The following is a 23,775-nucleotide window of genomic DNA, read 5'->3' as shown; positions in this document are numbered from 1 at the left end:
AGGTAGGCGAATCAGGAGATTAAATAATAGTGGTATGATGAATCATTTATGATACTGTGGATGCTCTACTGCGTCTACTGCCGTGTCTTTATCAATGTTTTGTCTTTATACAGATAAACAAGGGAGGGTAAATCAGATATATGACCATAGTTAAACCTATAGGTGGGCAATTGGCTAAATCTCTGATTTGGTTGAGGCAGAAGTAATCTTATTTGTTGTTTGCTGATTTGATTTGTACATTTATGCAAACATGAAATAGTGTGTATTTGTAACTGCTTGAAATATCCAAACCGGTTGCCTTTTAGAGCTCAATCATAAAATCATGAAGGTTTTTCGATTTTTTTCGATATACCTTTATTTTCAGGGTATGACCTGTCTAGGTCCAGCTATCATCTGTGCTCGAGACTTGAGACCACAGTGGTGAGTAGAGTGTTGTCCTATAAGACCCCCTACACAGAGAGGAGGGCCTGTGGGGGCTGGCTGCCCTGGAAGACCTGTGAGGTCACTCTCTACAGAACAGCCTATCAGATCTTAAACACAAGTGTCACCAAGGAGGTTAGAAGGTGCTGCGATGGCTACGAACAAGTGGGCAGCTACTGCACTTTACGTGAGTTTTGTAGTCTTTTATTTTGGGGGTACCTCTGAAAATTAAAATAAATTAGGAGTTATATTTGAGGAAGATATTCTCCAGTTTGGTCATCTGTTGAGGAGTCTAATGACAGTGAATGTAGCACCATCACACATAGTAGTCCTGGTGACTCTTTTTATGCAGTGTTAATGCGGTATTACACAAAGAACACCAGATGGGGCTGTGGTACAAAGACACTGGTGTTTTCATTATGTTACCCCAGTGCTCTTTTATGCATTTTGGTATTTATTCCCAATGAATAAAGCATTGAACAGAAGTGGTGAGTTCACAGCCAAGCCAGGCTCCTGTCCTGAGGCAGAGGTGGCACCCAGGGGCGGTGGCTGTGAACGGGACACAGACTGTCTAGGGTGGCAGAAATGCTGCCAGGCAGAGGGCATCTCGAACTGCACTGACCCTGGCCCTGCAAGTGAGTACAGATCCCAGATCTGTTTCCTGATGACCTATCGGCGTGTCCTTTATTGGTATTATATGAACATGAATGCTTATCTTTTTTTGGTAAAGTGAAGCTTCATTTAGAACTACAGTTCTGTAATATCACACGATATATCAATATCATACAAATACACTAAATCACAATTTCTATTCTATTTCTTAGGCAGTAGAGTATGGTGTTTCAATGTCACTGTAACAGTGAAAACAGATTACAAGCGACTTATGTCCATCGACGGGGGACTCCTGAACCACACCAGGCTATTGTACTCAATGGTGTGCCATCTAATTTATCTTACAGTATTCTTTAAGAATCAAATCTTATTCATTGTCTGACTGTACCCAGGACCATGATCACTTGATTATCCTTCATGTTCTACAGGTGACTGGTGCCCTGGACTCTCCTGATGTCTCTGTGTACTACATCAGCGCATGGCCTATAGGTCCATTCAAAATCTCCTCCTCTCTCCTGATTGGCTCCCCTGAGACTCTCTTCCTGTCCAACATGACCACAAAGCTGCAAATGCTCCTGAAACACATTGAGGAAATCTCCTCAGTGTTAGTGGAAGGTAAGGGTGATACTCTGGGACATCTAGAAATGTTTTGTAATGTCTATCTGTCAGTATATTTATAGACTTGTTGGGTCTTCTTGTGGGAGTTTGACTCACGCTGCTGAGAACACTGTGTTCAGGAAAAGCTGACTAGGTGACACCAGAATGTCCCCCAGCCTCCGTTTCCCTTTACACTCATCTGTGAGATGTTTCCTGTTAGAACGGAAAAACTGGTCATTCACACGCTCACAATATTGCAGAAACACACACACACACACACACACACACACGCGCACAACGCACGCATGCCCGCTCACACACACACACACACACACACACACACACACACACGAGAGAGACAAGACACACGCAAGAGTTTGTATTGCATGTACCTATGTGAGACCTACTAAGTAGATAACTTCTGCTGTGTCCTACCAGATGTAGATGAGTGTGCCTATGCAGCTCTCAGTAGCTGCTCTCCTCAGACAGACTGTACCAACACAGAGGGCTCATACAGCTGCACCTACCGGCCAGGATGCAACACCAGTTACCTGCCCATGGTCTCCACTGAGCTCCCTCCAACCACTGATACAGTCAGTGAGCAGCACCCACTGGTCACTGACAGGGTTGGGACTACACATGATAACCCAGACAGAGCCGCCAGCACTAGCTGGAACAGCAACATGTCTGAGATCAGTCCAACATTCACAGCATGGGGCACTGACCAGTCTGGGTCCGGGTCTGAGACCAGTGTCTGGAGTAGCTCCACCTCAGTGGAGTACGTTAGCACCACCAGCCTAGCGGTCTCCCCCTCCTCCTCTGGACCAGACGCCACCAGCATGGAGCACACTGTGGCGGCATCTCAGAGTGGGGCAACATCCTCTTGCTGTATGTGAACAGACAACATATTATTTCCTAATTGTAAAAGGCACAATTGAAAGTGTTTTTCAAGTGTGTTTTTTACTCCAAATACAGATATTACTCAATTCCAAGCCGCTAAGACGGTGTGGTTACTAAGATGAGTTTGGATGTTGAAGGCGGCTGGTCTATACAAATCACTACAACACTGACAACGGTCTCTCCTCTCCCTCAGATATCACTCCTCTCACCAATCTGCAGACGACCAATGTCACTGGCTCATCCTTCTGCTTGTCCTGGACTTGCCAATCCCAGAGTGGGCTCATGTTCCTGGTGGTCCTAATGCAGGGGTCAGAAGTCAAGAGTACCTTGGAGACAAATCTTACAGTCTGGGAGGTGACAGGAGTGCAGTCTGGGGTTCTCTACAGTGTCATTGTCACTCCCTGTGCCTGTGGGAGCCAGGGGACCAGCCTACAGCTGCGTGTTAAGACAGGTGAGAGCTATGGGCAGAAAGTGTTCTCTCTGCAAACTCTCAGATTGTTTTTTAGTTTTTTAAATGTTTTTATTGTCACCTTTCTTCAGTTGCTATGAGGTTTGTTTGTGGCCCAGAATAAGCCACCGTCCAAAGCCATCAGAGGATTGACCAGAGGAAACCTTCCGCTTCATGACATACTGACCAAATAATATCACAGAAGCACATTCACATTGTGGTTAATGGTTGCTGGTAACCAATTTTCCCCAGGGAAAGTAATAATAATAATAATAATAATAACTTTGATTTCTATAGCGCCTTTCAAAAACCCAAGGACGCTTTACAATTCTAAAGGGGAATGGTCAGACAGACAAAACAGAAAACAAACAAAGCAAAACAGAAACAGTGACTAGGGGCCAAAGGCCTTGGAGAACAGATGGGTTTTAAGGGCTGATTTGAAGGAGTCCAGGGTGGGGGCGTTGCGGATCACTATGGGGAGGGAGTTCCAGAGGGTAGGTGCAGCCACGCTGAAGGCTCTGTCCCCAAAGGTCCGTAGGTTGGTGCGGGGGGTGGACAGCAGGCCCATGTCTGCGGACAGCAGGTTCTGGGAAGGGGTATGTTGGGAGAGGAGGTCAGTTAGGTACTGGGGCGCGCAGGCGTGGAGGGATTTGTAGGTGAGGAGGAGGATTTTGTATGTGATGCGGGATTTGGACCCTGGCAGCTGAGTTCTGCATATACTGGAGCCTGTCCAGGGCTTTGTTGGGAACCACAAACAGGACTCCATTGCAGTAATCCAGACGGGAGGTGATGAATGCGGATGAGGATGAGGGTTTCGGCAACGGAGTCAGTGAGGGAAGGTTGTAATCTGGCGATATTTCTAAGGTGAAAAAAGGCGGATTTGGTGATGGATTTTATGTGGGACTGGAAGGAGAGGGTGGATTCCAGGATGACACCCAGGTTTCGGACTTCGGAGGATGGGGAGATGGAGCAGCCGTTGACCTCAAGGGTGAAGTCGCCAACCTTCCGGAGCACCTTGGGTGCCACAACCATGAGCTCTGGTTTCTTACTGTTGAGTTTGAGGAGGTTAGATGTCATCCAGGTTTTTATTTCATGCAGGCAGTTGATAAGGGACTGGGGGGGGAGCGGAGAGGATGGGGTGGAGCTGAGATAGATTTGGGTATCGTCAGCGTAGCAGTGGAAGTTGAGGCTGTGACAACGGAGGATCTGGCCGAGGGGGAGCATGTAAATGGTGAAGAGGTGGGGTCCGAGTACAAAGCCTTGGGGGACGCCTTGGTTGACTGGGACTGGGGGGGAGCCGTGGATGGAGACAAACTGTTCCCTGTTTGAGAGGTATGATTTGAACCAGGAGAGGGCTGTACCAGTGACACCCAGGTGGGTGGAGAGGCGGTTGAGGAGGATGGTATGGGAGACAGTGTCGAAGGCCGCAGAGAGGTCCAGGAGGATGAGGATACTGAAACGGCCCGAGTCAGCAGCAATGAGGAGATCATTGATGATTTTAATGAGGGCGGTTTCCGTGCTGTGGTGTGATCTGAAGCCAGATTGTAGGGGCTCATAGAGCTCATGTTTGGAAATATACTGATGGAATTGGCCGGCGGCTGCTCTTTCCAGGGTTTTACTCAGGAAGGGAAGGTTGGAGATCGGCCGGTGGTTGTGGAGGTCATCAGGGTCCAGACCAGGTTTCTTGAGGATGGGGGTGACTGAGGCAGTTTTGAAGCTGGTGGGGACTATGCCAGATAGCAGGGAGGTATTAATAATATCCACCATGTAGGGGCAGAGGGTGGGTAAGCAGTCCTTGACCAGGGCTGTGGGCATGGGGTCCAGTGAGCAAGTTGAGGTCTTGGCCAGGGTGATCAGCCTGGCGACTTGGGCAGCGTCCACTGGAGAGGAAAAGCAGCATTGGGGGGGGCACGGCGCTGGGGCGGCGTCATCGTGTGGCTAGGGTGCAGGGGGAGCGGGAGGGGCTGGTGCCCGGAGCTGCTGGTGGATGGAGTCAACCTTTGAGTGGAAGAAGTCCAGGAATTTGGAGCAGAGGTCGGGAGCACCAGGAGGGTGGGGGGCGTCGGGGGGGGCGGAGTAGACGGTTGATGGTGGTGAATGGTGATCTGGGGTTTTGCAGGGAGCCAATGAGACGGGAGTAATATAGGGTCTTAGTGTGGGAGAGAGCATCCTTGTAGGCAGTCACGTGGTCCCTGTAAGCCAGGAGATGGACTGTGAGGCCAGTTTTTTTGGACAGCCTCTCCAGCTGGCGACCAGTGGCCTTCATGGTGCGGAGTTCGGTGGTAAACCAGGGGGAAGGGCGGGTGAAGGAGACGGTCCGGGTTTTGAGGGGGGCGAGGGAGTTGAGGCTGAGGGATAGGGCAGCGTTATAGTGGGCTACCAGGCCGTCCACCGTGGTGTCGGGGGAAGCCGAGGCCATGTGGGACACTATGAGGTTGGATAGGGCACTCACAGGTGCACTCACAGATTTGATATTCCTCTACTTAATTCCTAAGTAATACCTGTCCTATCCACAGCTGCAAAGACACTTAGAGCAACAGCTCACCTGACTAACGTGGAATTCACTGATGACCTGCTGGACCGCAATAGCCAGGCCTATCAGAATCTCGCTAGTAGTATCGAGGAAGAGGTAGGACAGTATCTACACTGCACATCTAAATGCATGTTTCAAGATGCTTTGCTTCAGGGCAATTTTACTCTCTTCCAATGGAAACATGGAATGAATAAATGATTTTAAAAAGTCAAAAAGAGTCCCCATAGTCATAGGTCCTACAACACAAAGTTCCTTCAACACAACACAGTACTGACATAAACACAAACACAGTGAACCTCAATTACCCACACTGAACTATCATCCCCCCTCTCTCCCAGATCCATCTGTCACTGCCCCCTACCATCCAGGAGCTGGTGGACTCAGGAGATGTGAGAGTCCAGATCACAGGCCTGTTCCCTGGCAGTGTGGTGGTGAACTTTACTATTGTCTTTACACCCAGCCAGACCCAGGACATCATGAATGTGTCCTCAGCTGTGATGGCCTCCCTGCAGAGCAGCTCTATATACACTGTGGACAGTAACAACACAAGCATCGATGGTACGCTACCTTTATTGTGTATTCACATAGCATCATATCTTTAACGACTCTAACAGTCAATTGTTCAGAATACTTTGACGAAATAAATACATCACTTTAACTCTCTGTTAGCATTTTCAGACAACATAGTGATATAAATGTGTGTGTGTGTGTGCTCATATGCAAGTCCAGATGTGTTTTGTCCCCAACAGACTTTGATGAGTGCTCTTCAGGAGAAATGGACTGTTCCCCTTGGGCGGTGTGCAATAACACCTGGGGCTCCTACAGCTGTGGCTGCCTGGATGGATACACAGACACAAACCCCACACGGCCTGGCCAAGCCTGTCAAGGTGGGCAAAGAAGTCTGACAGTCAGGAAACGTAACACTTTCTCACTCGAATCTCTCTACCTGCAATTTTCATGTTCTTTCCCTTACAGCGTCTTTGACCACATCCACAGAGTCAATGTCAATCACTACACCAGCTTCAGCTGCAACCATCACCACTGCTTCAGTTCCAACTACAAATAGCGCTCCAGTTGCAACGACAACCAATAATGCAGTTACAACCATCACCAACCCTACTGTTACAACTATAGCCACTATACCAGTTACAACAACCTCTACTCCAGTCATAACAACCACTATACCAGTTACAACAACCTCTACTCCAGTCATAACCTCAGCCACTATACCAGTTACAACAACCTCTACTCCAGTCATAACCTCAACCACTATACCAGTTACAACAACCTCTACTCCAGTCATAACCTCAGCCACTATACCAGTTACAACAACCTCTACTCCAGTCATAACCTCAACCGCTATACCAGTTACAACAACCTCTACTCCAGTCATAACCTCAACCACTATACCAGTTACAACAACAACAACAATGACAACAACAACAACCTCTGCTCCAGTCATAACCTCAGCCACTATACCAGTTACAACAACCTCTACTCCAGCCATAACCTCAACCACTATACCAGTTACAACAACCTCTGCTCCAGTCATAACAACCACTATACCAGTTACAACAACCTCTACTCCAGCCATAACCTCAACCACTATACCAGTTACAACAACCTCTGCTCCAGTCATAACAACCACTATACCAGTTACAACAACCTCTACTCCAGCCATAACCTCAACCACTATACCAGTTACAACAACCTCTGCTCCAGTCATAACAACCACTATACCAGTTACAACAACCTCTACTCCAGCCATAACCTCAACCACTATACCAGTTACAACAACCTCTGCTCCAGTCATAACAACCATTATACCAGTTACAACAACCTCTACTCCAGTCATAACAACCACTATACCAGTTACAACAACCTCTACTCCAGTCATAACCTCAACCACTATACCAGTTACAACAACCTCTACTCCAGTCATAACAACCGCTATACCAGTTACAACAACCTCTGTTCCAGTCATAACAACCGCTATACCAGTTACAACAACCTCTGCTCCAGTCATAACAACCACTATACCAGTTACAACAACCTCTGCTCCAGTCATAACAACCGCTATACCAGTTACAACAACCTCTGCTCCAGTCATAACCTCAGCCACTATACCAGTTACAACAACAACCTCTACTCCAGTCATAACCTCAGCCACTATACCAGTTACAACAACCTCTGCTCCAGTCATAACAACCACTATACCAGTTACAACAACCTCTACTCCAGTCATAACAACCACTATACCAGTTACAACAACCTCTACTCCAGTCATAACAACCACTATACCAGTTACAACAACCTCTACTCCAGTCATAACCTCAACCGCTATACCAGTTAGAATAACAACCTCAGTCATAACCTCAACCGCTATACCAGTTACAACCAAGACCATCGCTGAAGCTACCACAACAATTACCGCGTTTGTAACAGCGATTCAGGTGTCCCACACTGACTCCATCAGCGTGGAGTGCAGGGCCAGTGCCATCACAGTGACAGTGGCCAGGGAGCTGTTGGTGGCAGGCCACATCGACGACAGCGCCCTGTACCTGGGCGCAAGGAACTGTGGCATCGATGGCGGAAACAGCAGTCACGCCCAGCTGACGGTGGCGTGGGACGAGTGTGACACCCTGGTCTACCATGTGAGTTCCCCTGGGCGCCACCTCCCCTGCAAGCACAACCTCTGATCAGGTTTTACTGTCTAATCACGGTCTGGTGAAAACAAATAACCCAGATCTGTTTGATTTTGGAATTTCAGAACAGCACTCACTACACAGCCACGGTGACTCTGTACAACTCCATGAGCCCCCTGCCCTGGCCTGACGGCTCTGTGAGGGGGCCCACGGTACGCCTGAAGGTGCCCATCATGTGTACCTACAGGAGGAGCATTGTCATCTCCACGGGTTACAGCCCTACAGGGTAAGCTCTGCCTGGTGGCCATGGTTACCCACTGCTATCATCTCCCCCACCGTTTGAACTGCCACCAGTCACAGCTAGATGGATGACTTACACCTAGAATCAATTGACACAACTTTGCACAGTCTTGGAGTTTCCCTCTCATTGACACACAATGTGTTTTTGAATATACTGTATGTATCCGAAATATTTCCAATTATGTTTTGACATATCCTCATATATTCCAATCATTTATTTGCGAACAGGTACAATATGATCAAAGATACCGTCGTGGGATCGGGGATGTTTCATGTGACCGTCCAGCTCCTGAACGGGACCTCCCCTCTCCCTCAGAACCATAGTCTGGGCCCAAATGAGGTGGTTGTGGTGGAGGTCAGCGTGAACACCTCTGTGGAGCAGATCAAGGTGGTCATCAACAAGTGCTGGGCCACCCAGACCAGCGACCCCACTGAACCAACCCCATATGTGTTCCTGGAGAACAGGTCTGCGTTTCAATAATTAGTAGATTGGGATGCTGAATGAATGACTTTAGTCCGGACAGCTATAATTAGCACTGAGACTGGTATTTATTCTTCCTGAAAATTGCTCCAGAAAATAGTTTTCCAAATAATCTGATCTGACCTGTCTCTTTTGTCTCCTCTAGCTGTCCTCGACCACACGCCTTCACCATAGTTTTACAGAATGGCAACTCCAGCAAGTCTCGTCTCTCCCTGCGCATATTCTCCTTTGTCAACCTCCCTGCCATCTACCTGCACTGTCAGATTCAGATATGCATAGAGACTGGCCCAGCCACCTGTCAGCCTGTGAGTAGTGATCTAGACCAGGGGTGTCAAAGCTGTGAGTTGTGATCTAGACCAGGGGTGTCAAAGCTGTGAGTAGTGATCTAGACCAGGGGTGTCAAAGCTGTGAGTTGTGATCTAGACCAGGGGTGTCAAAGCTGTGAGTTGTGGTCTAGACCAGGGGTGTCAAAGCTGTGAGTTGTGATCTAGACCAGGGGTGTCAAAGCTGTGAGTTGTGATCTAGACCAGGGGTGTCAAAGCTGTGAGTTGTGATCTAGACCAGGGGTGTCAAAGCTGTGAGTTGGGATCTAGACCAGGGGTGTCAAAGCTGTGAGTTGTGATCTAGACCAGGGGTGTCAAAGCTGTGAGTTGTGATCTAGACCAGGGGTGTCAAAGCTGTGAGTTGTGATCTAGACCAGGGGTGTCAAAGCTGTGAGTTGGGATCTAGACCAGGGGTGTCAAAGCTGTGAGTTGTGATCTAGACCAGGGGTGTCAAAGCTGTGAGTTGTGGTCTAGACCAGGGGTGTCAAAGCTGTGAGTTGTGATCTAGACCAGGGGTGTCAAAGCTGTGAGTTGTGATCTAGACCAGGGGTGTCAAAGCTGTGAGTTGTGGTCTAGACCAGGGGTGTCAAAGTACGGTAAGCATTTACCACGAGAGGAAGGGGGTTGTGGAGACATTTACCACTGGTACGGGGTTGTGGCACGAGGCGAAGGTCACGAGTGGCACGAGGTCAGCACATGTGTTCTTAATCAGATTGATTGGGAGGCGCATTGATACTGGAAATGCAGTCTGAACTGAAGGTTGTTGGGATATTTACCACTGTTGCTAGCCAATCAGAATCCAATATCCAAACATGCTGTTGTAGAAGCTGTGATCTAGACCAGGGGTGTCAAATGGGGCCACTTTTTTCTATTCATAGGTTTGGAGACACATGTCATCTCTCTAGAGGTCAAGATAAATAAATAAAAAGCATAAAAATGCTCATAAAATTTGATTTGGTACTTTAAGCAGTGTTCCCATCTTTCAGGACTGCTTTGAACGGACGGAGAGATTGTCCAATTCAGTGGGAACAGCAAAAGCCTCCTGTGGACCATTGTTCAGATCAGATGAAGATGAAGATGAAGATGAAGGTGACTGTTCCCATAGGATTACATGATGAAAGGCTGTACTGTGTAAACTAAATGACTACTTCTGATGATATCACAATTTGATATGCACACATGTATCCAGTACATTTAGGGAGTTCCATACTGTACATCTAGTATGGTAATCTATGTCTTGTATAGACAGGCTTTTGGATAGCCCAAGGGCTAGCCTGTCTTTCTGAGTCCTACTGATGCTGTTACACCTGTTGTCTGTTACTTGTTTTTATTTTCACTTGTTTTGCCTGTTTTAACCTGGTGTGGCTTTCGCTCTTTTATTATGTTTTATTTGTGTTTCTTCCTTGTTATGTAAAGCACTTTGTGACCCTTGGTCTGGGAAAGGTGCTGTATAAATACATTTTACTTACTTACTTACTTACTTACTATGGTTTATTTTGAGGACTTCATCTATCAGTATATGTTTTCTGACAGGATCCAGAGAAGAGAGGGCTGATACTCTTCGTCTGGTTGGCTACAGCTTACTGGGAATAGGTCTGTCTCTCCTCTTCCTGGGAAGTCTTGCTTGCTTGTTCTTCTATCACAGGAAGCGGATTGGACACTACAACTTCAGCCTCAAACCCAAACAGGAGAACTTCACCTATCATGTTTTTGATACCTAGGGTGTTCTACCAGTTGCAAGATGCCTGCAATTTGACAAACCTTGTAGAAATATGCCTTGTTTTCAGTGATCAAGAGGTCTATAGAGATATCATTTGATTAAAAAAAGAATCAAGGTATATTATACAGCAATATCTACTGCACTTGTGCACAAGTGTTGGCTGTGATCATTCATTTAGCAAACATCAAGGCCTCTGAAATGAGGTATGTTCACTTTTTATTTAATAATATCAACACTGTACCATTGATACCTTAACTTTGAACTCATACTAGTTGAACAACTATGTTACATATCTGTATAGTAAATGACAATGTACAGTATCTATGCTCAGCTTCAGTCCGTTTTACTGATACTACGGATATTTTTCTATAAATACACCCTTCATGTGAGTACATTGTCTTTTATGTTATTGTCCTTATTGTTCTACTGTCTGTTCTAAACTCGAAACCATTCAACTACTCCACTGAATCAACATGATAATAAAGCCATGTAAAAGAAAAGGACATGTCTGATTTGGCATATGGACGTCTTGTATGTTCTGTTCTTATGAAGGAGAATTAGTTGTGAATGAGTCTTGACAGTATTTCTGCCTTTAAAGCACCATAATGATCTCGGCACTAGAGGGCGCTGTTGTGTCGTCAGTTGTTGCATGAGAAGACCATTTCGCATGTTGTTTTGTAGGAACAAAAAAGAGAGAGACTCATTACACATTATGTGAAAAGATGATATGTCTGTAAGGCCTAAACAGCAATGTTATTACAGTGGTCTTTTCTGTCAAATTCTATACCTATACTATATCAATATCCATACATACTATATTCATGACATTAACATGAATAACATTCATAATATCATTAGTTACAAGTTTTAGAATAATGGAATTGTAATGAAATATTCCATCCTGGACATACAGGAATAACTGTGCTCTCATTGGGAGGCCGGTTTCATATGGATCATAGTACATACCGTAGGAATAAGAAACTGGAGAGAACCTCAGAACTACACAGAGAAGTTAACCAGACAGATAAGATAGCCAGACTGTGTTTACCACCTCAAATTAATTAATTTATGCCCAGCCAAATCCATGTTTAGAGGTAGTTAGCTAACATTACATTGATCATACTCGTAAGACTTTTCACTTTTCAAAAAATGCAGGTCGAGAGAGGATGCTGGCCTTGCTTGTTCTCGCCGCTTTTCTGCACAAAATCTAGATATACTTGATACACAGAGTAGATTGTCCTACAAAGACACTTAGATTTAGATTTAGTAATCAAAAAATCCATTAGACCCCTATACTTTCTTTTATTTATTTTTTGGTTTCTTTTTATTTTACTAATCTTTTCAGTTTGTAAAGCGTCTTTGAGTGTCTAGAAAAGCGCTATATTTGTATTATTATTATTATCATTATTATTATTATTATTATTATTATTATTATTATTATTATTATTTACTATGAGCAACTGTTAATGGGCTGTGTGTAGGCCATATTTAGTCAAATATGAAATCACTGCTAATTGGCACCCAATTAATTAACCCCTTCAGCCTTCCCACCTGCTCACTGGCAAACCATCTCCATGGCAACACCCCTGCGCAGCCTCAGTTTGTACTGGAAGTAGGGTAGGAGAGAGGGGGGGGGGGACAGGGCCTTCTGCATCTCCGCCCCCCACCTTAGCTTTTAATGTTTGATTGATCTAGCTTTTATTTGGTTTATTTCTTTTTCTTGTTCTCTTTGTTTTCCCTGATGTAAAGTGTCTTTGAGTTTCTAGAAAAGTACTATACAAATAAAATGTACTACGATTATTGTTATTGTTATTGTTATTATTATTATTATTATTATTATTATTATTATTTGAATTATCGTTAAGAGGATATGTTTCTTTGATCAACTACCTCTGATGATTTAAGAGCCAATTGATTCCCTAATCCACCCCAACAATTTTGTTGATTTAATTTCTCTCCCAAATTAAGTAGAAATACTTCCTCCTCAACTAATTAGCGATTGGGGATTCTTCTAGCAATGAATCAGGTTTTAATGGTATTGGATTATCTTGTTAAGGATATCAGGAGAGAGGAGTCTTCCTCCCTGGTGTTAAGACAATGTGTTACATCATTTACAACTTACACAGTAAAGGACAAAAACACCAAGCTATAGTACAATGCATTTCCCATTGTTAAATACCAAGATGGGTGTCTGGGGGGTGATTCCCAAACATATGAGATGGACCTGGGGACTAGGTGGGGCAGAGGCAGAGTCATGTCTCTCTATTCTACTGTAGAGGCAGCTGAGCCACATCCATATTCATGGCTGCTATTTGATCCATCTGTCCCCTCCTTCCTTCTTTCCTTCTCTCCCTTCCCCCTCCTCCTCTCCTCCAGCCCAGCCCATCTCTCCAGGTCAGTGTGTGTCTGTGGCAGGGGTACAGACAGCAGTATTTATCATGTCAAAGGTCTGTGTGTGTCTGTGGCAGGGGTCTTTCCTTCTCTCCCTCCCCCCCCCTCTTCTCCTCCAGCCCAGCCCATCTCTCCAGGTCAGTGTGTGTCTGTGGCAGGGGTACAGACAGTCCAGCCCAGCCCATCTCTCCAGGTCAGTGTGTGTCTGTGGCAGGGGTACAGACAGTCCAGCCCAGCCCATCTCTCCAGGTCAGTGTGTGTCTGTGGCAGGGGTACAGACAGCAGTATTTCTCCTCCAGCCCAGCCCATCTCTCCAGGTCAGTGTGTGTCTGTGGCAGGGGTACAGACAGGTCAGTGTGTGTCTGTGGCAGGGGTACAGACAGCAGTATTTCTCCTCCAGCCCAGCCCATCTCTCCAGGTCAGTGTGTGTCTGTGGCAGGGGTACAGACAGCAGTATCTCTCCAGGTCAGTGTGTGTCTGTGGCAGGGGTACAGACAGCAGCATCTCTCCAGGTCAGTGTGTGTCTGTGGCAGGGGTACAGACAGCAGCATCTCTCCAGGTCAGTGTGTGTCTGTGGCAGGGGTACAGACAGCCCAGCCCATCTCTCCAGGTCAGTGTGTGTCTGTGGCAGGGGTACAGACAGTCCAGCCCATCTCTCCAGGTCAGTGTGTGTCTGTGGCAGGGGTACAGACAGCAGTATCTCTCCAGGTCAGTGTGTGTCTGTGGCAGGGGTACAGACAGCAATATTTATCATGTCAAAGGTCTGTGTGTTCACTGATACCCCTGGGCAGGCAGACAAGCCCTGTTCACAGAGGTCATTACTATTGAAAGCGCTCTCAGCTCTGTCCTCTGAGCCCATTGTCTGTTTATGTACCAGCCAAGCCCCAGTCTGAGCACCTCCACCACATCATTACTGGAGAATGTAGGGATGTGCTCTCTGCCTCTACTGCAATAGGGTGTCGTTTTAACTTTGGAAAAGACTATCCCTTATGTTGTGACAATGGCAGCGTTGATATCTTACAAGAACAGAATAGAATCTGAGTTGCCTTGCTGAACCACAAACCATTTCTCTCTGAGCATTCCACTCTGCACATTTACATTTGAACTTGGCAATCAGTGCATAAGGGAATCTTAGTGAAGAGTATGGACTTCATTGCTTCATATTATGTATCTATCAGATTCAGATTCAGATTCAGATAACGTTTATTGCCATTATGCTTGACACATATAGGAATTTGTTTTGGCATTACAGTAGGTGCATTTATGCTTTTTTCACATGTATACATGAACAAAAACAAATACAAATACAAATGCAAAACAGGACAACACAGGACAGACAGTGCATTGAAGAGTGCTATATATATATATAAAGTGCAGTGCAGAGTTTTTCAAAGGTCCAGTGCATATTCAGTCCTGGGCAGACTTGGGGGCGGGGGGGAGGGGGAAGCCAGAGTAATTTAGCAGCCTGGCGGCTGAGGGGAAAAAACTGAGCCTGTGGCGGGCCTTTACTGTTTTAGGCAGCCGCAACCTTCTCCCAGAGGGAAGCAGGGTGAGGAGGCCGTGGCCGGGGTGGGAGGGGTCGGCCATGATTTTCCTTGCCCTCCTCAGAGCCCTGGTGTCGTGCAGGGAGTTGAGGGAGGGCAAGGGACAGCCGATCACCCTCTCCACTGCACGTATAACCCTCTGCAACTTGGCCTTGTCCTTGGCTGTTGCAGCAGGGAACCAGGTGATGATGGAGTGGGTGAGGATGGACTCTATGATGGCCGTGTAGAACTGGACCATCATGGACCTCGGCAGCCTGAATTTCCTCAGCTGCTGGAGGAAGAACATCCTCTTCTGGGCCTTCTTAGTGAGGGCCTCGGTGTTCCGCTCCCACTTTAGGTCCCGAGAGATGGTCATGCCTTGAAAGCGGCATGACTCCACGGAGGCCACCGGGGTACCTCCCAGCGTGATGGGAGCGGGCAGGGCTGCTTTCCTGCGGAAGTCCACCACCATCTCCACTGTTTTTAGAGCATTGAGCTCCAGGTTGTTAAAACTGCACCAGCTCCGCAGCCCCTCGATCTCACCCCTGTAGGCAGATTCGTCCCCCCTGGAGATGAGGCCCACCAGGGTGGTGTCGTCTGCAAACTTCAGGAGCTTGACCGAGGGGTGGCGGGAGACACAGTTGTTGGTGTACAGGGAGAACAGTGCTGGAGACAGGACGCAGCCCTGCGGGGAGCCCGTGCTGGTGGACCTGGAGCTGGAAATGCTCTTCCCCAGCTTCACCCGCTGAGACCTGTCAGTCAGGAAATCCGTAATCCACCTGCAGGTGGAGTCCGGCACCTGCAGCAGGGATAGCTGGTGCTCCAGGATGTGCGGGAGGATCGTGTTGAAGGCCGAGCTGAAGTCCACGAACAGGATCCTGGCGTAGTTGCCTGCAGTGTCTAGGTGTTCTAGCGCGTAGTGCAGAGCCATGTTCACGGCGTCCTCCGTGGATCTATTGGCTCTGTACGCGAACTGCAGGGGGTCCAGCACAGGATCCGTGATGAGCTTCAGGTAGGCCAGGACAAGGCGCTCCAAGACCTTCATGAAGGACAGAGGTCAGAGCGACGGGTCTGTAGTCGTTAAGGCCTGTGACCTTGGCCTTCTTGGGGACAGGGATGATGGTTGACACCTTGAAGCACGCTGGGACGTGACACAGCTCCAGCGAGGCATTGAAGATGTGGGTAAACACCGGGGCCAGCTGGTCGGCGCAGTGCTTCAGGACGGAGGGAGAGACAGAATCTAGACCAGCTGCCTCCCGGGGCTTCTGCCTCTTGAACAGTCTATTTACCTCTCGCACTGTGACAGAGAGAGGGGGTGGGGAAGGGGAGGTGGGGGGGGGCGCGGCGGGTGAGGAGGGTGGAGGGAGGGGAGGGGAAGGGGGGAGGGTGGGGGTAGCAGGAGGGACATTGGCCCCACTGGGGGACGCGGGTGGTGGGAGAGGGCGGGGGTGGGCGGGAACCACTCTTTCTCAAACCTGCAGTAGAACTCGTTCAGCTCGTTAGCAAGAGGGAGGTTGTCGGACATCAGCGGGGACCTGGGTTTGTAGTTGGTGATGGTCTTGAGGCCTTTCCAGACGGAGGCGGAATCCCCCTCAGAGAGCTGTTGCTGCAGCTTCTCCGAAAAGCGATGCTTCGCCTCCTTCACCGCTTTGGCGAACCTGTACTTGGCCTGCTTGACCCGGTCCACGTCCCCACTGCGCCTAGCCACCTACTTCTCCGACCTCAGACGCCTGAGTTGGGATGAAAACCAGGGCTTGTCGTTGTTAAAAGACTTCCTGGAGCGGAGGGGGACACACACCTCCTCGCCAAAGCTGATAAATGATGTCACAGTGTCTGTATATACATCCAGATTGTTACCAGCCTCTGGCCCCGCCCACTCCACCAAGTCCTGGTCACAGCCTGCTCTCTCCAACCAGGCGCAGAGTCGCTCGCATGCCTCACTGGACCACACCCTGAAGCGCCGTACAACAGGCTTAGAGAGTTTTAACCTCTGCCTGTAGCGAGGGATCAGGTGTATGAGGATGTGGTCACTGTAGCCCAGCGCAGCACGGGGGACAGAATGGTAGGCTCGACGAGCTGTACAGTAGCAATGATCCAGAGTGTTCACCCCCCGGGTGGGACATGTGACTTGCTGCCTGTATTTGGGGAGCGCCCTATCCTATCATCAGCCTGGTATCCTAAATGAATGAATGAATGAATGATCTTTATTGTCATTGTAACAGGTACAACGAAATTTAAATGCAAACCCTAGGTGCTAACAAACTAACACAGTCCTAAGATAATAAAACACAGTCCTAAGATAATAAAAAACAAGAATGAGACATAAATAGACATAAATAGGGGGATATAAATAGGGGGATAAGTAATCGGTAGGAATCTGAGAATGTATCTATTATGTAAAGTTATATACACTATATGGCCTATTCACAGGGGGGCATATAGACAGGGGGGTGTTAGCATGTAAGTATGTACTTTTATAAACATATGAACTAGTACATTTATATACAGTGTATGTACACCTAAACACAAGAATGTAAACATATTGCACGGTTATAGAACATTGCACTATTCCCTTGGTTATTGCACAGTAGTTTCTCGTATTGCACGGTGGGGGGGGGGGGGTACAAAAAGGATGTACCCTTTTTGTACCTCAAAAACACTGCACACAACAAACAATGGGCAGGAGTAGCAGTACAATTCAATTATGGCGCTGTCTGAACCCAGTGCTCTTTGAGAGTCTGAATAATTCAGAAGCTCTCTATCAAAATGGCTGACTCACTGATGGAGAGTGACAGATAGTGTGGCACCTCCCCTCCTGGCCCTGGGTAACAACACCACCTCCCCTCCTGGCCCTGGGTAACAACAGCACCTCCCCTCCTGGCCCTGGGTAACAACATCACCTCCCCTCCTGGCCCTGGGTAACAACAGCACCTCCCCTCCTGGCCCTGGGTAACAACAGCACCTCCCCTCCTGGCCCTGGGTAACAACAGCACCTCCCCTCCTGGCCCTGGGTAACAACACCACCTCCCCTCCTGGCCCTGGGTAACAACAGCACCTCCCCTCCTGGCCCTGGGTAACAACAGCACCTCCCCTCCTGGCCCTGGGTAACAACAGCACCTCCCCTCCTGGCCCTGGGTAACAACAGCACCTCCCCTCCTGGCCCTGGGTAACAACATCACCTCCCCTCCTGGCCCTGGGTAACAACATCACCTCCCCTCCTGGCCCTGGGTAACAACAGCACCTCCCCTCCTGGCCCTGGGTAACAACATCACCTCCCCTCCTGGCCCTGGGTAACAACAGCACCTCCCCTCCTGGCCCTGGGTAACAACAGCACCTCCCCTCCTGGCCCTGGGTAACAACAGCACCTCCCCTCCTGGCCCTGGGTAACAACAGCACCTCCCCTCCTGGCCCTGGGTAACAACATCACCTCCCCTCCTGGCCCTGGGTAACAACAGCACCTCCCCTCCTGGCCCTGGGTAACAACAGCACCTCCCCTCCTGGCCCTGGGTAACAACAGCACCTCCCCTCCTGGCCCTGGGTAACAACATCACCTCCCCTCCTGGCCCTGGGTAACAACATCACCTCCCCTCCTGGCCCTGGGTAACAACACCACCTCCCCTCCTGGCCCTGGGTAACAACAGCACCTCCCCTCCTGGCCCTGGGTAACAACAGCACCTCCCCTCCTGGCCCTGGGTAACAACAGCACCTCCCCTCCTGGCCCTGGGTAACCCCAACAGTTCCTAGATGGACCATTACTGATATCTAATGACTAGTAGAATAAAAGCATTACAGCTGGAAGGCTCCTACTGTTAGTGTGGCCCTGGTAGAATGGGGCTGTATATGATAAGTCTAGTATGAACATCTTCCTCAGAGACACCAGTCCTACTACAGAATCATGTGATGACTTCACATCAAAGCCTTAGGGAGAGAGAGAGAGAGAGAGAGAGAGAGAGAGAGAGAGAGAGAGAGAGAGAGAGAGAGAGAGAGAGAGAGAGAGAGAGAGAGTGTGTGTGTGTGTGTGTGTGTGTGTGTGTGTGTGTGATGGGCCGTTTACTCCTCTAGGGTAGGCACATGGAGCAGGAGGCTGTACAGATGCCTGCACTTATCATACCTATCATTTAATACTAATCAGTTTCCTACTAAACCTAGCCTTTCATTGTATAATTAAAGCAAGGGAGAGGGCAGTCTAATGAAGAATATCATGATGGGTGACAGGGAAACAGCTGTTCTCCCTAAAACCTTAATACCCCCACCACATCACAGAAGACAATATCCAGGAAAGAACTGAAACATATACTGTACAGTAAATAGAATATAGAGTAAGTGTGTCCTAACATGTTATCCAAAAGTGTTGCCTGAGAACCATGCAAACATGCAAACTTGTTTTCAGGGGATGTTTTGTGTGTAAATTCCAACTGTCCAGTTATATATTCAAACTGCGCCACTCCATGTCAATGCTGTCTTGTTTTCTTTATGTCTCACTCACATCACTTGCTCTAGTTATTAGGAGTATAGCCTACTCATGTTCTGCTCTCAAACAACAAAGCAACGCAGCAATAAAAATACAACACAGATTAGCAAATCAGTAAGTTATCTATATTTATTTGCATCTCAATTGATCAATGTACAGTACTGTTTAACCTTTAAATAAGCACTTTATGGTGTTGCATTTCTAACATCGTTAACAATAAAACATATTATTTTAAAACGAGAGCATGTACTGTAACTTAACAGTTGGTAGACTTAGCACCTTTTGCATTTGCAATTGATCACACAGCAATGACCACAGATCCAAAAGCTGTTTCAAACACGCGTGCATTCTATATGGACTTCCACCTGAACTTCACTGGGTTAATTTGTGTTTTCTAATAGAACTCAGTTGAAAATGCTAGATATGTACAGTACAGAACAGCATCCCTGTATAGATACGCCCCTACAGATGATTCTGTCTACTTCACATCCGGGGCGAAGCGCACGACTCCAGCACTCCTCCGTGGCTCCGGTCTTTCCATCTGTGCTTCTGGTTCTCCTCCAGTGGCACCCTGGGAATGATGATCACTGGATGGAAGAACCTCTTTAGGCTCTCTAGGAGGCAGCACAGAGTTAAGATACAAAAAAAGACAAAAGAGACACAAGATGAGGCATATCACAGAGGAAGAATCACAAAGCATTGTGCTGAGTTGAGCACCCTGTGACCACTCATATCAGGGTTGAGTTGAGCCCCCTGTGACCACTCATATCAGGGTTGAGTTGAGCCCCCTGTGACCACTCATATCAGGGCAGAACATCTGATTGCTAGTGTGGGGGCGAGAGGTTCTGTCTAAGACTAACAAAGCACAACAACATTATGAGTCTCTGGATGGTTTATCGTCACCACCATCAAACCAAATATCTTGAAATGACGAATCAAACAACTAATGAATCATGTCCTAGATTCTTTTGAGAACAGGATGACAGCATTCATGAATAATAATACACATACCTTCCTCAATTCCAAACAAGTTGACATTGCCCTTCAATCAAAGGGAGATTTTGTTCCATTTCTGTAGCTAGATGGATTTGGTGTTCCTATGTTCAGATCAACATCCACTGCACTGCTAATTTAGATTAAATCTGTTGGCTGAAACATTCTCTGAATCCCATTCAGTGTAGTAGCTAACACATTAATGATATAATGAGTCTCAGGGTGTTCAAGAACAAATAGCTACAGGACATTAAGGAATAATGTCATCTAAAATGAGTTAGCGCTAGAAAACTCAAGGAGATTAAAAACATCCATTTACAATATCCTCAACCTCAGCTGAACTCCAAAGCAATACTGTACAGTACATACCTACATAGCCCATTCAAACCCACCCCAATACATATCCCCATATCCACACAAACAATAAACCCATGGGTTAGATTTATCATCAAGTCTAGCCTAAAAGTAAAAAACAACAAAAAAACTAACATTCCGAATGCATGTTTCACTCAAGCAACACTGGAATATATAATATCATGATGATCAAAATGGTAAACAAAATATGGATGAACTATATGTTATAAACATCTGAGGTTTATAAACCTACAAATCCTTTTCTATCTGACAAGAGAGCTAATAACACTGCTACACATGCGTTTTAAATATATCAGTTTGATATAATATCAAATAATGTTATATCAAATAATACACAGTGATTGTATGGTTTGGCTAATCCACTTGGTCTATAAATAGGATAGATCTTTACTCATCTGAGTGAATAATTCAACAGTCACGTTTACGCAGCCATGCAATTAGTTTAGCGTTGACCTATTTCTAACAAGGAGCAATGGATGCATCTTACAGCAGCTCGTAGTGGTTCACATATGGTCACTGTAGACATTCTACAACAACACAGACCCCAGGCCTCCTTAAGAAAGGAACGTTAAGGAACCTTACATATAGGACGTGACAACAAGCACTCATACAGCTTCACTCACTCCCCTACTCCAGGTTCCATATGGAAGAGAAATACAGATTATGACCTGAACTGTATCACAGTACTGGGAGATACTGATGGTTCACTACCAAAACTGTGCCACTATCATAGAAACTACTTTTGAATACATATTTAATTTCATGAATACATATGAATGAGAATGAGAGATTTGAGGTTTCTGGGTGTTTTTTAGATTACCTGGGATTGGGTAGAGCACAGCCCCACAGGTGTTGCTTTAGTGTCTGCACCCAGCCAATATCTCGGATTGGCTGGCAGAGCTGTATGTAGTGGTACTGTTTTAGCGCAACCCTTCAAATGAATCAGAATGTCACTCATTAGCTACGTAGGATTTCAGGTTGCACAGCACATCCAAATTAGACATCCAAAGAAAAGCAAGTCAGGATACCAGACGACTTGATATTACTTTGTATTTTCAGAAAAAATATCCAAATGTCACACACTTTTGATTCTCGCACCCAAAAAGAACATTTCAAGGATTATGACATTGTGTACATTTCTTGGCCCAATAAATACATTACATATAATTCTGGAATAAGGTCCCATCCATCCTTTGACTTGCATATTCCTACATCATTTTGGTGAGTTCTTGGAATATATTGGACACATGAAGCAAAATAATATATTTCTCAGCTCTCACATACTGTAGCAGCAATATGCAAGCCTTTGATCGGACATCAGAACTCCATGCCAGAATATTGCACAATCTTTAATAAGCGCAAAAGAAAACCTAGTGGCAAAATTCTCTTCCATGTGGATTGAAATACAAAACTATCTACTGTGTATCTGACTAGGACATAGGACATGAACAACATCTAACAATACCTGCAACCACTGTTCTTTCACCCTCCTCATACTTCTCAACAAAAAGACCCAAGAGGACACCGTTTTGTCTGCTTTTGCATTTATTTATAATATTTCAGTAAATATGAGCAAGCAGAGAGAAACACTAGCACGTCACATTAAAATGTTTTGCCCAATACATGACTTTTTTTTATGACCATACAGTACTTCCTATTCTTTTTGTCTAATGTTTGGAATAAAGATAGCACCGGTTGTTAACTGTACATGTATGACCCCCCGACCCCCTCTCCCTGTGCTATGTGACAAAGCCACCCCCATCAAAGGCTGCAAAATGCTAATGAGAAGGCCCTCACACTCTGTGGGCACATGCTTAATCTGAGCAGAATACTGCTGCTTCTGACATACTCAAGATACCACGGAAAATGGAGACAACACACTCCACTACTCAAAATGGAGGGGGGGAGATGCTGACTAGCACACCAGATGACAACAGAGACTGGGGAGGGTGGGGGTGGAGGGGTGGCCCATGACAAGACAGGTCCTGAACAATGCTCTTCTATTGTGGCCTCTCCCTCCCAGGGGGCTGAGGCTGCGCTGGCCTGTGTCCTCTCAGCTAACACCCACAGTAAGCAGCCATGTGCAGCCTGCTACTTACCTACTGGACAAACACAAGCATTTAACACAGGAAAGGAGTCTAACATCATTTATTTGGACATTATTGGGTTAGTGTTTATAATACAGATTGTTTTCCTTATTCACTCAGGATATCACATGGCAGAAACTGCATAGACCTACAGTAGGAGAACAATTTAAACCAAATGTAAGACCACGTTTAACCGCTTGCCTTGAATATAGCTAACGCTAACCTAATCAAGTAAGAGGTGAGAGCTATGTCACATCTTACTACAGTGGTATGTCTACAATGTTTAGATCACCATAAAAGGCAAACACTCATAGATTTGGAGTCGAATGTGTTTAATAGAGTGATCTGACATCCAGAGATAATATTCACCTAATCAAACCAACACACCTACACACACAGCTGGTCCAGGGCTGAGGCTAGAGGGGAGGGGCTTATGTAAGACAGAAACATTGAGCATGCAGCCAGAAACAGAGACCGAAACCATAAAGTTCAACAAAGGAGCATTCCAAAATGGCTAGCATTCAACTTACCATCACATCACTGAGTCATTTTTTGGGGTATATTACAATAAAGAGAGGTATTAGCAGAGGTAATCAGTGTTTTATCATCAGAATAAAATCCAATAAATAATAACAAATCCCCACAAATGAAAAAAAATAACCTGCACAGAAAGCGACAGAGAGTGAGGAGACAGAGTGCTATATCCTACCAGGACTGTGATATGTGAATATTGTTGTTAGAGTCCCATCTGCTGTCCCCAAGGGGGCCTAATCACAACACAGTGAGTGTGTGTGTGTTAGAATTTAGAATTTAGAATTTGCCATTTAGCAGACGCTTTTAATCCAAAGCGCCTTACAATTACGAATGACAGGGACATTCCCCCTGGAGTAACTGAGGGCTAAGTGCCTTACTCAAGGGCACACTAGTAGTGGTGTGTGTGTGTGTGTGTGTGTGTG

General features: G+C 46.5%; 2 protein-coding genes across 2 annotated transcripts in view; one reads left to right on the top strand and one right to left on the bottom strand.

Moving 5' to 3' along the window:
• Positions 1 to 883: 883 nt before the first annotated feature.
• On the top strand, positions 884 to 10,980 carry umodl1 (uromodulin-like 1; the record flags this gene model as incomplete). The annotated part of the gene is made up of 13 exons (XM_080549441.1): positions 884 to 1,055; positions 1,245 to 1,354; positions 1,461 to 1,647; positions 2,068 to 2,496; positions 2,723 to 2,980; positions 5,494 to 5,606; positions 5,849 to 6,068; positions 6,260 to 6,397; positions 7,902 to 8,164; positions 8,281 to 8,441; positions 8,684 to 8,920; positions 9,082 to 9,245; positions 10,793 to 10,980. 13 exons carry the CDS (start codon positions 884 to 886, stop codon positions 10,978 to 10,980), a joined length of 2,640 nt encoding a protein of 879 aa, XP_080405567.1.
• An 8,862-nt stretch (positions 10,981 to 19,842) lies between these two features.
• Positions 19,843 to 23,775, bottom strand: part of map6a (microtubule-associated protein 6a) — a gene marked incomplete at both ends in the record, with an annotated part of 48,733 nt that continues 44,800 nt past the window's right edge. The window contains 2 exons of the mRNA XM_080549440.1: positions 19,843 to 19,978; positions 21,553 to 21,663. Coding sequence (XP_080405566.1) covers positions 19,843 to 19,978; positions 21,553 to 21,663 — 247 coding nt within the window. The remainder of the gene's footprint in view (positions 19,979 to 21,552; positions 21,664 to 23,775) is intronic.

The sequence above is a fragment of the Nansenia antarctica genome (assembly GCF_963989245.1).
Source record: "Nansenia antarctica genome assembly, chromosome: 20".
Classification (NCBI taxonomy): domain Eukaryota; kingdom Metazoa; phylum Chordata; class Actinopteri; order Argentiniformes; family Microstomatidae; genus Nansenia; species Nansenia antarctica.
Note: the sequence above shows the minus strand (reverse complement) of the source record. Positions and strands in the feature narration are given on the sequence as shown.